The sequence below is a fragment of the Carassius gibelio genome, chromosome A18 (assembly GCF_023724105.1).
Source record: "Carassius gibelio isolate Cgi1373 ecotype wild population from Czech Republic chromosome A18, carGib1.2-hapl.c, whole genome shotgun sequence".
In the NCBI taxonomy this organism is placed as follows: domain Eukaryota; kingdom Metazoa; phylum Chordata; class Actinopteri; order Cypriniformes; family Cyprinidae; genus Carassius; species Carassius gibelio.
The window spans coordinates 16,658,680-16,674,559 of NC_068388.1; the positions used below are offsets into that span (position 1 = coordinate 16,658,680).

General features: G+C 36.4%; 1 protein-coding gene across 1 annotated transcript; it reads right to left on the reverse strand.

Annotated features, from left to right (window-relative positions):
• Window positions 1–11,230: 11,230 nt before the first annotated feature.
• LOC127933938 (extracellular calcium-sensing receptor-like) lies at window positions 11,231–14,420 on the reverse strand. The gene is made up of 6 exons (XM_052531076.1): window positions 14,209–14,420; window positions 13,709–13,997; window positions 12,872–13,627; window positions 12,516–12,743; window positions 12,255–12,378; window positions 11,231–12,138 (listed from the first exon to the last, which is right to left on the reverse strand). The coding sequence occupies exons 1-6, from the start codon at window positions 14,415–14,417 to the stop codon at window positions 11,231–11,233; spliced, it is 2,514 nt and encodes an 837-aa protein (XP_052387036.1). The 5' UTR covers window positions 14,418–14,420.
• Window positions 14,421–15,880: the final 1,460 nt, after the last annotated feature.

Here is a 15,880-nt window from a genome sequence, read left to right on the forward strand (position 1 = left end):
TGAGGATCATGAGACATTCTCTGGCTACATGACTCGGAGAGAAACACCTGAAACATATTTTATGTTCTTTCAGCAGGTTCTTGCGTTCCATCAACAATCTTTTCCTAAAGGCTCTGCATTTTGACAGAGGATGCAATTTGTTATGAATAGGGCAGTACTTCGTCAAGTCTTTCTTGATCGTGTCCTTCACATTAACTGAATATGACTCATCATTTGTTGCCACATCTGTCTTGTGCAGACACAGGAATTCTGCTAGCACCTTGTTTATAGAGGGTTTTTTCGTTTCTGATGGCTGTATAACTACTGTTAGAGAGCTAGAAACTAGGATCATTCCTGGCTTTAGCTTCACTGCAAACAAAATGAGTGAAGAACGAGAATGGGGGATAGCTGACTTTTTCTCTTCTTTGAAACATGAACCAGCAAACAGCCATTTTTCTTGCAAACTTACTGGTAACTTCTCCACTATGGGATTGATACCATGATAATATGACTCATCATTTGTTGCCACATCTGTCTTGTCCACAGACACAGGAACTCTGCTAGCACCTTGTTTATAGGGGAGTTTTTTGTTTCTGATGGCTGTATAACTACTGTTAGAGAGCTTGAAACTAGGATCATTGCTGGCTTTAGCTTCACTGCAAACGAAATGAGTGAAGAACGAGAATGGGGATAACTGACTCTTTTCTCTTCTTTGAAACATGAACCAGCAAACAGCCATTTTTCTTGCAAACTTACTGGTAACTTCTCCACTATGGGATTGATACCCGATGATTCCATCCCCAGTCACTTGATTAATAAGTCTAATTCTTCACTGAATGAGAGCTGTAAGTCTTGTGTAGCATTAACAAATGAAGACTCCCATGCTCTGAAGTTCTGTCCTGTGGTCCTGTGGTGACTAGATCTCTACGCGCTACAAATCTAGCAAAGTCTAACATAGGCACGGCTTGATCTTGAGAGAAATGCTGCATATCTGGATGAACTGTATACCTTTGTGAAGCAGGATTTTGACATGGAGATACTTTAGATGCAGTTTTTGGTATGGAATGAGGCAGATTGTACAGTGACTCTGGATATCTTGCTCGCTGCTGAAGTTCACCTTCACAGATTCTGCTCCGCTCCTGAACGCTATCTGTGTCGATGTCGTATGCAGCGTTTATGCTCTCAGATTTTCCTAATGCACATGGAGTCGATTCCTTCACACAGGTTAACAAAGAGTTATTCAGAGGTATGGTAGCAAAGTCAGAGCTCACATGAGACTGATGTTTAACATATTCTTCTGTTCTCATTGAAATCACATGTGAGGAAAGTATGCTCTTTTCACTGTGATTGTCATCACGTTCCATTGCTACTGCTGTCTCCAGAGGTGGAAAGAGTACAAAAATATTCTACTCAAGTAAAAGTACCATTACATTAATGAAATTTTACTTAAGTACAAGTAAAAGTACCAGCCTAAAAATCTACTCAAGTAAAAGTAAAAAGTAGCTCATTTAAAATTTACTCAGAGTAAAAATTACTTAGTTACATTTTAACAGTGGGAGGGAGTCAAAAATGGGACAGGCCAAGGGTGTCAAACTCAGTTCCTGGAGGGCCACAGTCCTGCACAGTTTAGATATAACCCTAATTAAACACACCTGATCCAGCTAATCTAATCATTTAGGTTTATTTGAAAACTACATGATATGTGTGCTGGAGCAGGGTTAGAACTAAACTCTGCAGGGCTACGGCCCTCCAGAAACTGAGTTTGACACCCCTGGGATAGGCCTATTAATCTCAAACTAGTTGTTTTTAATTAAAGGAATCAGTTATTTAGAATAATAAAACATTTGGGCTGTAACCAGGCAAATCAGTATCAACAAACTCATCTTTTAATGCAGAGGAAATGCAGAAGATTCATTGGAAGTGGCATTTAGATGTATTACACTGTTTAGTGCAGGACAAGAATGCATTTAACCTGCAGTTACAAATGCATGAATAATGTTTTGATATACAAGACATAAAATGTTGAATACTCATTTGAAATGATAAGAAATTAATTATTTAAAAAAAAATCAAAAGATACTTTAAATGTGAAATTAAAATGGCCAGTATGTGTCAGCAAGTCACTGTTAATAAGTGAGTCATTGCGATTGAACCGAATCATTTAAACGGTTGATTCATTCAGGAACGAAACACTTTCACGTTGCTCAGAGACGCACAACTGTGCTTTGGTGGCTGTGTTTGGAATTATTTTCTGTTGTAGAAATAGAGCTAAAAAAGGCAATATGGTGTCTAAAACGCAAGTCTCTTAATTAACTTGTTTACTGAACTGTTATATATTTGTATGTATATATTCATAATGATTTTTAGAGGAAAAGACGCATTCTTTGTGTGATTCTGATTTAATATATGAAATATGTGAAATTGTGCGCGCACATCATTAAAACAAAAATTATGATATTATCGCAGACGATATATATAGCACACTCCTCACCACTGTCTTTTTGGCTACTTTGTGCAAAACCTCTTGCTAAAATGTCAAAGCTTCATTTTAACCACCAATGCAACAATGCAATTATTTAGCTTACCTCTACATTCTTGGAAAGGGTTGATGTCTTGTCGAGATTTTATAAGCTGCTAGTTTGGTCTTCCTAGGCAAGTACAGCTTACACTGCATAATAGAGCATACATATGGCCAGGGGTTCACTTCATTTCCTTCGAGTTACACTTCAGAATATGACGGGGTTTCGTTTTCAGCGGTGTATGCACCACTAATGCCTGCTGTGTCCGTCTGCATCTTTCTTGTGATTTTAGCGCCAGTTTGCCCTCCTGCTCCTGCCCATTATTTACTGCTGTAGTTCCAGGGAGCGATTTATTTTTTTATTTTTTTACTCAGTAATTAATGTGTTTTAAAATGTAGCGAAGTACAATACTTCAAACAAAATATACTTAAGTAAATGTAAAATTACAGATTTAAAAAATTACTTTAAAAAGTATTAGTACACAAAAAGGCTACTCAATTACAGTAACGCGAGTAAATGTAATTCGTTACTTTCCACCTCTGGCTGTCTCTAACGCTTCAGCTTCTGCCAGAGCAGCCGCAGCTTCCTTTTCAACTTCCAGTGCTTCTAAACTCGCTTCCACCATAGCTCTTTCCTTATCCAGTCTGGCTTTCTCCTGCTTCATTTCAAGATGTCTTTTTGCAAACGCCATCTTGGCACGTGCAGCTTCTGCTGAGGCTCTAGCTTTAGCGGCAGCACTGGCCACAGAACACTTGGAGGAAGATGATGAGCGTTTAGAACTGACCACTGAAGATGCCTTTTCTTTTCCTCCACTTTCCATGATTGCATCTGTAACTTCTTCTTGCACCCGCTGATCCATGGCTTTTTACTGTACTGTTCTCAATATATTTTTGCTTTCGAAGCGTGGATATATATAAACAGGAAGCAAAACTCTGTTCAAGAGCCAGGATATGAGCGTCTTGCTCCTTTAATGGTACTGTATATTACATGGGCGAAAACCGCGGCCAATGAACTGAGTAAAACTGTAAATAAATGACAGAAATATGGAAATACTTATTAGAAACCAAAATGACATACTTATTAACAATGTAAAAAGTAAAATGTATATAGATACATTGCTAACTCAGGTTAGAAACATTATCAACACAGCGCACTAGCGCCAATCTGCTAAACATTTAAGCATAAACATTTAATTATATCACGTTTACACTCCTGCAATGAACACTAGACAGATAAACGATTCAAATTAACTTACGGCCAATGCTTACGGCAGGGATTAGAAGAAGATTGATGCAAATGCAACACAAACATCTCAAGCGTTCACTGCACCATGAGCTCGTTATTTCCTGTTACCCACTGCGCATTGCTCCTCACATAGGACTTGCATAATAGCAGCAGGTAAAAATGAAACTTATACAGAATAGTAAACAACCACAAAATTATAATATTTATAAATTATTAGTATACCGCGGCAGCGGTCGCGGCAGCCCTCCAGTTAAGCCCTCCTTGTGTGAAGACCGAAGAGTGTAAAGACCATCGACTCTACCGTGCGACTCCACCAGGCAGGGACACCGGCAGGGGATATAAGTATTTTTTTGATTAATCTTTTTCCTTTTCCTTGTTTCATTTCTGTTTCAGTTGTTTTTTGTTTATAACCAAATCTTACTATGTGTTTCCAGATCCCTACTATCATTACCACTCGTAAACCATGCAACACACAATGTAGACAGCGCAATCTTAACAACCTGCATACTTTGCCTATGTCTGCTAATACACTACTTTCTTTTCCTATTGGTCTCTGGAATTGCCAATCTGCTGTAAACAAAACCAGTTTCATTACTTCTATTATTAGTCATTCAAAGCTTAATCTCATGGCCCTAACAGAGACCTGGATCAAACCAGAGGACACTGCTACACCTGCAGCACTCTCCAAAAATTTCTCATTTTCCCACTCTCCCCGTTTGACTGGAAGAGGTGGACGTACTGGTCTGCTCATCTCTAATGATTGGAAATTTAATCCTTTACCATCTTTGGGTATCAACAGCTCCTTTGAATCTCATTCAGTTACTGTTACTTACCCTTTTAAAATAAATTTTTTTAAGTTGTCTATCGATCCCCAGGACCTCTGGGTAACTTTTTGGATGAATTAGATGTGTTGCTCTCAACCTTTTCTGAGGATGGTACTCCCCTAGTTATGCTTGGAGATTTCAACATTCATCTAGATAAACCTCTGTTTGCCGATTTCCACACTCTGCTTGCCTCTTTTGATCTCAACCGAGTGTCGACTACTGCTACTCACAAATCAGGCAACCAACTGGACCTTGTTTATACACGAAACTGCTCTACTGATCATGTTCTGGTTACTCCACTGCACACGTCGGATCACTTCCTCCTCACTCTTAACCTCAACATGATCCCTGACACATCACTTACCCCTCCACATGTCATCCTTTGACATAACCTACGCACACTTTCACCCTCCCGGCTATCTGCAATGGTTTCATCTTCACTTCCTTCCCCTAAACTGTTTGCATCTTTGGATGCTAACAGTGCTACTGATACTTTCTGCTCCACTCTTACATCTTGTTTAGACACTGTTTACCCCTTATATTCCAGGCCAGCCCGTAACACCCCTTCTACCCCTTGGTTATCTGATGTTCTACGCGAACACCGTTCTAAGCTTAGAGCTTCTGAAAGGGTGTGGCGCAAGTCCAAAAATACTACTGAACTTATTGTGTATCAGTCACTCCGATCTTCTTTCTCTGCTAATGTCTCCTCTGCTAAAAGGACATACTATCATAACAAAATTAACAATTCATCTAACTCTCGCATGCTTTTTAAAACATTTTCCTCACTTCTTTGTCCTCCTCCTCCTCCTCCTGCTTCATCTCTAATATCTGACGACTTTGCAATGTTTTTCATTAATAAAATTAAACACATTAGTGCACAATTTTCCACACCACAATCAGTCAAGCTCATATCACCAGCAAACTTACACTCATTTACATCCTTCTCTTCACTCTCTGAGGCAGAAGTGTCAAAACTCATCCTTTCTAATCACCCTACAACTTGCCCGCTTGATCCAATTCCATCTCATCTCCTTCAAGCCATTTCTCCTGAAGTTGTACCTGCACTCACTCACATCATCAACACTTCCCTCCACACTGGTGTTTTTCCCTCATCATTTAGACAGGCACGTATAACTCCACTACTTAAGAAACCCAACCTCAACCCATCTCTTTTAGAGAACTACAGACCAGTTTCCCTTCTTCCTTTTATTGCAAAAACAGTTGAACGAGCTGTGTTCAAACAAGTCTCTACATTTCTCACACACAACAATCTCCTTGACAGCAACCAATCTGGCTTCAGAAGTGGACATTCAACTGAGACGGCCTTGCTCTCAGTTGTTGAAGCTCTAAGACTGGCAAGAGCAGAATCCAAATCTTCAGTACTTATCCTGCTTGATCTGTCCGCTGCTTTTGACACGGTTAACCACCGGATCCTCCTATCAACGCTACTGGCGAAAGGCATCTCAGGAAAAACACTTCAATGGTGTGAGTCTTACCTATCAGATAGGTCCTTCAAAGTATCTTGGAGAGGTGAGGTGTCCAAGTCTCAGCATCTAACTACTGGGGTGCCTCAGGGCTCAGTTCTTGGACCACTTCTCTTCTCTGTCTACATGGCATCATTAGGTTCTGTCATTCAGAAACATGGCTTTTCATATCACTGCTATTCTGATGACACTCAACTCATTCCATCCTGATGATCCGACGGTAGCTATTCGCATCTCAGCTTGTCTAACTGACATTTCTTCCTGGATGATGGACCATCACCTTCAACTCAACCTTGCCAAGACAGAACTGCTTGTGATTCCAGCAAACCCAGCGTTCCATCACAATTTCACCATCAAGTTAGGCACATCAACCATAACTCCTTCAAAAACAGCTAGAAGCCTTGGAGTTATGATTGATGATCAGCTGACTTTCTCAGACCACATTGCTAAAACTGTCCGATCCTGCAGATTTGCTTTATTCAACATCAAGAAGATCAAGCCCTTTCTTTCGGAACATGCTGCACAACTCCTTGTTCAAGCTCTTGTTCTGTCCAGGCTGGACTATTGCAATGCCCTCTTGGCAGGTCTTCCGGCCAATTCTATCAAACCTTTACAATTAATTCAGAACGCGGCAGCAAGATTAATTTTTAATGAGCCAAAAAGAATACACGTCACACCTCTGTTTATCAATTTGCACTGGCTTCCAATAGCTGCTCGCATAAAATTCAAGGCATTGATGTTTGCCTACAAAACTACCACTGGCTCTGCACCCATTTACCTAAATTCGTTACTTCAGACTTATGTGGCCTCTAGAAGCTTGCGTTCTGCGAGTGAACGCCGCTTGATTGTTCCATCCCAAAGAAGCACAAAGTCACTTTTACGGACTTTTAAATTAAATGTTCCCTTCTGGTGGAATGAACTCCCCAACTCAATCCGAGCAGCTGAGTCCTTAGCCATCTTCAAGAATCAGCTTAAAAAACATCTCCTCCATCTTTATTTGACCCTCTAACTTTAACACTCACTATTCTAATTCTATTCTTTAAAAAATCTAACTACCTTTCTAATCTTTTTGTATTCTATTTTCTTTTCATTTATTATGCAATTGTATATGTATGTGTGTGTGTGTGTATGTGTAAAGACCTCTAACTAGCTTGCTCTATTCTTTTATTTATTTATTTATTTTTTATTATATCTGTTTTCTTTTTATTTATTATATTAGTTAAAATCCCATGCTACGTGTACTGTGTTAACCTAACTGAGACTTGTTATAGCACTTATATATCATTGCGCTTTTTGTTGTTTTTGATTGCTTCCACTGTCTTCATCTGTAAGTCGCTTTGGATAAAAGCGTCTGCTAAATGAATAAATGTAAATGCAAATGTAAATGTGCGTCGTAAATTATACAAAGCCTCTAACAGAGGCAGAACAGTATTTATTTAGAGAAAGGTCGGACAGGCAGAAATCAGGAATGGCGTCAGGTATGTCAGGGGTAACCAGAATCTAAAAAACAGAAACAAGCAGAGATCGGGGCAGGCAGCAGAGAATCAGAGTCGAAATACACAATCCAAGATCAGATATGGGAAGAACAAAGATCAGACACGGGAAGAACAAATATGGGGAAAATGCTCGGACATGCTAGACAGGCTAAACAAGACTTCACAAAGTGTCTCTGTGTGAGTGCTGCTTATATGTGTGTGTAAATGAGGTGCAGATGTGGCAAAGAGATTAGCTGCTGAATGAGGTGCATGGGTGGCAAGGTGAAAGTGATGCAGTGACTCATGGGAGATGTAGTTCGGGTGTGTTGCAACAGAATGAGAGGTGCTAGTGTCCAAGTGATGATATGGTGACATCTTGTGGTTGATGGGTGGTATGGTACTGGGCCGGATCATTACACTACCTCAGATTCTGTTCCGTTAGCTCTTTTATAGTATTTTTATGCAGCTTTTGATGTGCAAACTGACCAAAGTAAAAAGAGAAACTATGAATAAACCTTACATACATTCAATAAATGTGTTTGTGTTGGTTTTAAAATGTGTCATTACGAGTTGCTTCGCTGCTGAAATAACTGGCCCAGCTAACCTTGAAACCTTGAAAATCTGGCCCAACTGATTTTGTAATTGATTAGCCCTGTTTTTTCTTTCTTTTTTTTTTTTTTTATTAGTGTTGTTGTGGTTGATGCTTTTTCTAAATTTGTATTATTATTATTATTATTATTATTATTATTATTATTATTATTATTATTATTATTGTAATTTACAGATAAAATTTAACAAAAAGACAAATGTTCAACACTTTTGTTTTTTAAGAGGAAAAACCAAAGTGAAGTATGTTTATTTTTCACTCAAACATTTATTTACTTTATAACAGTTAAATAGAAATAAATATTGGTTCTGCATATCGGTTATTGGGCACATAAACATGCAAATAATTGGTATCAGTATCGGTTATAAAAAAATAGAAAATTATAATCAATATCAGTCGATCACTACTTTAAACCCCCATTGAGTGTTTGTGATAACCTCCTTTTGTGATCACGTGGAATTTGATCATTTATTGTTGTAAAAATAGGCTATTTATAGCCTTTTATATCGCTGAACAAATTAGCATTTCAGATGTACATTTTCATTATTTTTATGAAAATGCCCCAAATCTCAAGGAAATCTCATACAAACCATATACCATCGTAATTGTGTGTTTATTATTTGAATATTTAGTCGGTACAGAGGTTTCTCTGTTATTGTGGTCAGATTTCAACATGGAAGAGTGAAGGAAATGCACAGGGTCAGATGGGGCAGGATATGATAGACAGTTATGATTGACAGGCGATGTACAAATCAGGTCTCTGTCAGTCACAGGGCGAACAAGGAAGAGTTCTCTGTGAACAAATAAACCGCTGCTGATGTGACTGATTATGAATGTGTGGTGAATTTCTATTCTAAAAATAACTCCAGAATAAATACAGATTTATTATTTTGCATTCCTGACATATATTAATAAATAACTGTCATTGCAACAATAGAGAGAGTATAGGGTCCCATGTGTCAAACTTGTGTCAAACTTGATTGATGAGGGTCCTAAAAATTCCACCCACCACCCGTAAGTGGACACCTGTTCCTTTACACCCCACCCCCATCTAAGTGACCATCTATTTATCCACCCCAATGATCGAAAGGAAATATGATTATTTGAAATGTGTTTTTTGTGTGGGCCATTGAAAGCTATTCAAAAACTATGTGCTTTTATATTGTGGAACGTGGTATGATTATTAAATGGGTTAAGGGAAGTTTTTAATAAGGTTTTTACACATTTCAAGAAAAAAAACATCAAATATACATACTATATTAATAGCGTAACATTTTTACGTTGTTTATAAAGAGTAAAAAAATGGGTCAAGACGAGTATTTAAGTGTTGTTACAATAAAAAAAGGAAAAGCTTGAAATATCTAAAAACAAAATGCATCAGACACATTCCTTAAAATAACAGCATGTGGGAGTTCTCAAATTCTTGTAAGATTACAATTTTAAAAAGATAGCATTTGTTACTTGTTAGAAAAGTAGCCCCACATATACATTTGTTAAACAATACAGCAGTTTTTCATTTGCAATTTTTAAAGTTTGAGTTTGTTACCAGTTAGAAAAAATGAAAAATACTGAGAAAAAAAGAAGTCTTCCAGATACGTTTGGTAAACAATGCAGCATTTTTTTATTTAATTTTTTTTTTTTTTTAGTTAGAGTTTGTTACTAGTTAGAAAAAAAAGTTGACTTATCTTACCCTGATCTAAACAATAAAATATCAGAAGCGAACATTAAGCAATAAGATACTTGACAAAATCTGTTGTACTCTACCACTATCTAAAATTTTTTAAAGTTTTGTCACAATTTAAAAAAATAATAAAAAGACACTTTTTATCTTACATTGTTTCGGTCAGATACATTCTCACACTCTGCGGTCAAAACTCAAAATGCTTATGTCCGTTCCCACTCAAACCACAGCCGCTAACTGCCCCTAACACCAGAGGCCACAATGATAGATTTAAATGTATGTTAAAAGAAATGTATGATTTATTAATGGGTGAAAACATTCTTAACTTTAGACCAGCATTTTTAACTTTACAATTAGGTTATACAAGCTTCCTTCTAATCATTTGTTCATGTTTTTGCAGTAGACAATCTAAAGTTCAAACTATTCATCATTTGTAAATTTTTATAAATGTTTACTAATCGCTTAGTATCTTTATGGGCATTGGACTTTTAGCTGGTGAAACAACGTTTGTGTAAAGGGTGGTAGTTCATTTTAGGGAAATTATTGCTAAAGGCATAATACAATTTCTTATTTTGGTTCAAAACATGTTTTTATTGCCTCACCACTTATAATAGTATACTACTGTATGTCACTGAACAGAATATTTCTTAACTCATAACATCAACAGGAGAAAACAAATACATTTTTTAAGAAAACTATTTTTCATTTATCAAAACAATGTATATAAACAGACTGAACAGAGTTCCCTAATATTTATCAAATTGAAACCCTGTACTTCTGACTTTTTAACCAAATCTTGAACCTTGATTCTTGAATCTTAACCGTATCACACCTCAATAGAAGCAAAAGTGATGTGCATTAACACAATCTGTAACTTACGTATTAACGTGTTAACATCATCTGTAGATTTTCAGTTAGTCCATGATCATATGAACTGAAATTTTAATGACATTAAAAAACAAACAAACAAACACTCAACAATTCTGGTAATCATTAGGTAATGTTTAGTAAGGTTATTAGTTAACCATAACAAGAACATTATCTCATGGTTCTAACTGTTAGAATTATTAATATTAGATTGAATATATATTAACTAGCAATATGTTAAGAATTATGTAATGCATTTTAATGATTTATTAATGAAAATCATGATATTGTGTTATCAATATATATATATATAAATATATATAGATATATATATAAAATGCAATAAACTTTTACAATCGGCTAGCTAAATAAATAAAATAGATTTTCAAAGTTATTGAGCACATTTTCCTAAAACATTTAGGATATTTTGATTGAATCAAAGAGCAGATTTATCATGTCAAATTATCTGAATTTAATAAATGAATCTATTTATTTATTGTTTGTCCTTGAAAAAAAAAGCATATCTGCATTGTTAATGCATGTCATTTTTCAGTAGGACTTTGATGTACCCATCATGTTTTGCTTTGTATTTTGTTCAGGCTTAAGCAGGATAATATAACATTTAGGTACAAATATGCAGAAAAGCAAACCAAAGCTTGAGGCTAAAATGGCAAATATCTCTACAGCTACAGTAAATTTTCCAGGAGAACTGACATAAGCTGGAATAAATGCTATCCATACAGCACAGAATATTAGCATACTGAATGTGATGAATTTTGCTTCATTAAAATTATCAGGCAGCTTACGAGCCAGAAAAGACAGAATGAAGCACAAGATAGCCAGCAGGCCGATGTAACCTAGCACAGCCCAGAAACCTATAATAGAACCCAGACTGCACTCAAGAATGATCTTTTCCTTATAATATTTCATATTTTTGTAAGGAAATGGGGGAGATATTATTAGCCAAAGCACACAAATAAGGACCTGTATAAGTGTAAAGGTAAGAACGCTGAGTCGTTGTTGTTTAGGCCCAAACCATTTCATGATATTACTTCCTGGAAGTGTAGCCTTGAAGGCCATTAACACCACTATTGTTTTCCCCAAAACACAGGAGATACAGAGGACAAAAGTGATCCCAAATGCTGTGTGACGCAACATACAGGACCACTCTGTGGGACGACCGATGAAAGTAAGTGAACAGAGGAAACAGAGAGTAAGTGAGAAGAGCAGCAGAAAGCTCAGTTCTGAGTTGTTGGCTTTTACTATGGGGGTGTCCTTCTTGTTGTAAAATAGGATGGCAACCAGTGCAGTTATTCCCACTCCAAACAGTGAGAAAAAGGCTAGCACTATACCCATAAATTCAGTAAATGAGAGAAACTCTACAGTCTTTAACACACATTTATTTTTCTCAGCATTAGACCAGCATTCTTCTGGGCACTCCTTACAGTTAATTGAATCTGGTAAGGAAGTTGTAAGCACAAGTAAGAGAAAAAGGGAAAATAATTTTAATGATGAACATTTAAAGAGCATCTCACCAGTTTTCTTCAGAACTTTAAGATGGAGTGAAGATTACCTGTCTCATTACTGATTTCTCCTTCTGCACATGGAATACAGTCATAACAGCAGACAGGTCTTCCTTTCTGTGCAGCCTTCCTAGTGCCTGGAGGACAGCTCTCACTGCACACAGACCGTGGGTTCTGCATGTAAGTTAGTAAATAAATTATATATATATATATATATATATATATATATATATAAATGAAATAATATATATAATATGAATAATATGTAATATGAAATAACCCCATATCAGAAACAGGTTATTGGTATTTACCTTCAGCTTTCCTCCAGCCCAAATTATATTTTTAGTATCTAACTGCAAGCGTTGGTGAGGGGGAAGTGAGGCATCATAAAATCCCACAGATTTAAACTGGAATGATCCATCAGATACCTGTTGCCAGTTTACAACTTCATACTGGGCTACTGCACCACCACTGCCGTCAAACCACACATGATCACCCATCTTTGTGGTGAAATTTACTTTTTTCATAGCCTCAACCATCTAAGCGTAAAAAAACAACACATTTTTGATGAAACAATTAATATACTATTAAATAAAAATATTTAACATAAAAAAAAACATTTGCCCCAGTTCTATTTTGCTCTCACTCCTTGTCTTTTATCTTTTACCTGCCATGGCTGTATTGTCAGGTTTTTCTCACAACCTTTTTTTTCTTTGCACTTCATAAGACTGTGTAGTGCATGAGCTGCAGCATAAACTGCTTTATAGACATTGTATTCATATCTTAGTTCAGGTACATTTTCATTGTTTTTCTTTAGTGCAAGTAGCTCCTCATATCTGCTGCAACTTAAAGCATATTGAGAAAAATTCCCTTCACTCTGTGAGCATGGAAAAGCTGTATCCCAGAATTCTTTTAGAAGATAATCCGCAAACCCTTCAATATTGATTTTTCTCACTGCAAATCCCAGGGACCCTCCCAGTGAATGAAAGCTATTTGGAGTGATATAATTTGTTGTAGTTATCCATGACTCCACACCAATCATTTGAAAGCCTGCAATTTTCTGAATACTTAACTGATCAATAAGTAAGCCCATCTCAACAAATGAAACAAATGCAACAATCACTTTTGCTGTGCCTTTTTTAATTGTGTCTACTACTTTTTTGAGTTTTTCTGTCTCTGTTCGGTAGAATTTCACAGAGTACTCCACACAAATCCCCTCCTCCTGGGCTATTTTCAGAAAAACAGCCATCCCATTGTTTCCATAGTCAGTGTCACTGTTCACAGCTCCCACCCAAGACCAGCCAAAGTGCTTGACTATATTTACAAGTGCACTACTCTGGTGGTAATCACTAGCAATAGTCCTGAAGAAAGAGGGGTAATCTTTCCTATTACTGAGACATACACATGTGGCGGAGGGACTTATCTGAGAGAAAAAAAGCACATGTAACAATAATACAGCCATAAGTATGGTAACTGTAAAACATTTAAAGTTTTTGTTCCTTACCACTGGAATTTTAAAAGGTCCTGTAGTTCTGGACAGAATCACTGTGGCAGATGATTCGGTTTCTCCTATGATAGCAGGTAAAGGAGGTTGTCCGTTGCATCTGTCACCTGATCCAAAATCCAGACCATTCATCAGTCCCATAGTTGCACTCATGGTAGACAGCCTTGAACCACATGTATCATAAATGTGATATCCAATAGAAACATTTGGAAGCAAAGTTTCATTTCTGTTAATCTCATCGATAGTGAAGATCATTACTTGAGCCAGAAGAAAATTTCTCAGATTCACACTGTGAAAACAAACAACATATCATGTATAATGCAATTCAGAAGCATGATAGAATTCCAGATGTTCCAGATGGACATTTTGCTGTTAACATTTTTTTGAAGATATGCTGCTTCTATATAACTTTATAATAATAATAATAATAATAATAATAATAATAATAATAATTTAAATGTATATAACATTTACAATTAATTTGAATAATATATACAAACCTTGAGCATAACAGAAGTTGAGGTTTTTGAGTAAACTCAAAAGAAGGTAATGTTTCCTTTCTGTGTACAGGAAAAATTCCTCCAATAGTTACATCTCCATCCTTGGAAAACAGCGGGTACTTAGGGTCTCCCAGGGTTTGACAAGGAGTGTTTTCCACCTTTGCATGTAATTGATGGAAAAGCAGGAGTGTGTATAGAAATAGAAACATCCCAATGATTGAGCTCCACAGTGAATACCAAATGCCAATGATCTGATACAGCATTTGTACTCTTATAGACACTGATAGGTTTGAATGATTGAGAACATAGCCAATGATCTCACAGGACAGTAAATTAACCAGGTCAAGCAGACCTGTTGTAAAAATAGGGTAATTTGATAGTTTTTTTTTTTTCACACTGTCAGTAGGTAGATAGGTATTCATGTACTGTATATATTTAATTGTTTGTTTATTCTTTCATTCAGTCATTCAACTCGTCAAACCCTAGGATCATCCTAAATAACTGCCTAATTGAGAATTCAGTTTATATTATTTGTTTGTTTGTTTATCCTGGCATAAAACAAGATTCCATAAAATAAATTATATATATATATATATATATATATATATATATATATATATATATATATATATATATATATATATATATATATTAGTAATAGTGATCACTGAATTTTGTGACTTTTACTATCACTTTGTTCAAAACTCAAACTCAACTTTATTTTTTATTCTGTCCTAAATTAATTCATTATTTATGCCTTTTATAAAGATGAGCACAAGTATTTACTCCTTCGTTTTTGATATGACCCTTAATATGGAATAACCCTATATCAGAAACAGGTTGTTGCCATTTACCTTCAGCTGTCCTCAAGCCCAAATTCTATTTTTAGTATTTAACTGCAAGCGTTGGTGAGGGGAAAGTGAGGCATCATAAAATCCAATAGATTTAAACTGGAATGATCCATCAGATTCCTGTTGCCAGTTTACAACTTCATACTGGGCTACTGCACCACCACTGCTGTCAAACCAACATGATCACCCATCTTTGTGGTGAAATTGACTTTTTTTCATAGCCTCAACCATCTAAGCGTAAAAAACAACAACACATTTTTGATGAAACATTTAATATACTATTAAATAAAAAAATATTTTTTTTTATATTGTTGCTTTTCTAACAACCTTTTTTTTCTTAGCACTTCATTAGACTGTGTAGTGCATGAGCTGCAGCATAAACAGCTTTATAGACATTGTATGCATATCTTAGTTCAGGTCCATTTTCATTGTTTATTTTTCACGAGTTCACACTTACATATAATTAACTGAAGTATTATAATGCATATTTGGCGTGCTGTCCGGGGAAGGGGCTCTGAGCTCGGGAATGGCCCGAACCTAGAATACCCCCCCCCCCCCCCCCGTATATAAAAGTGTAAAATGAACTAGTGGAGGAGATGGGGTGGAAGGGGGATGCTGATAAACCGTCAATGGAGACAGGTAGGCTGATTCAGCTGTATTTATACCCTAAGGTTGATTATCTTGAGTGGTTCCACTTGTGCTAATTAGGTTAAGTATCTGACGTGCTTCTCCCGAACCTTGTTATGAAACTACATTTCACGAGTTCACACTTACATATAATTAACTGAAGTATTATAATGCATATTTGGCGTGCTGTCCGG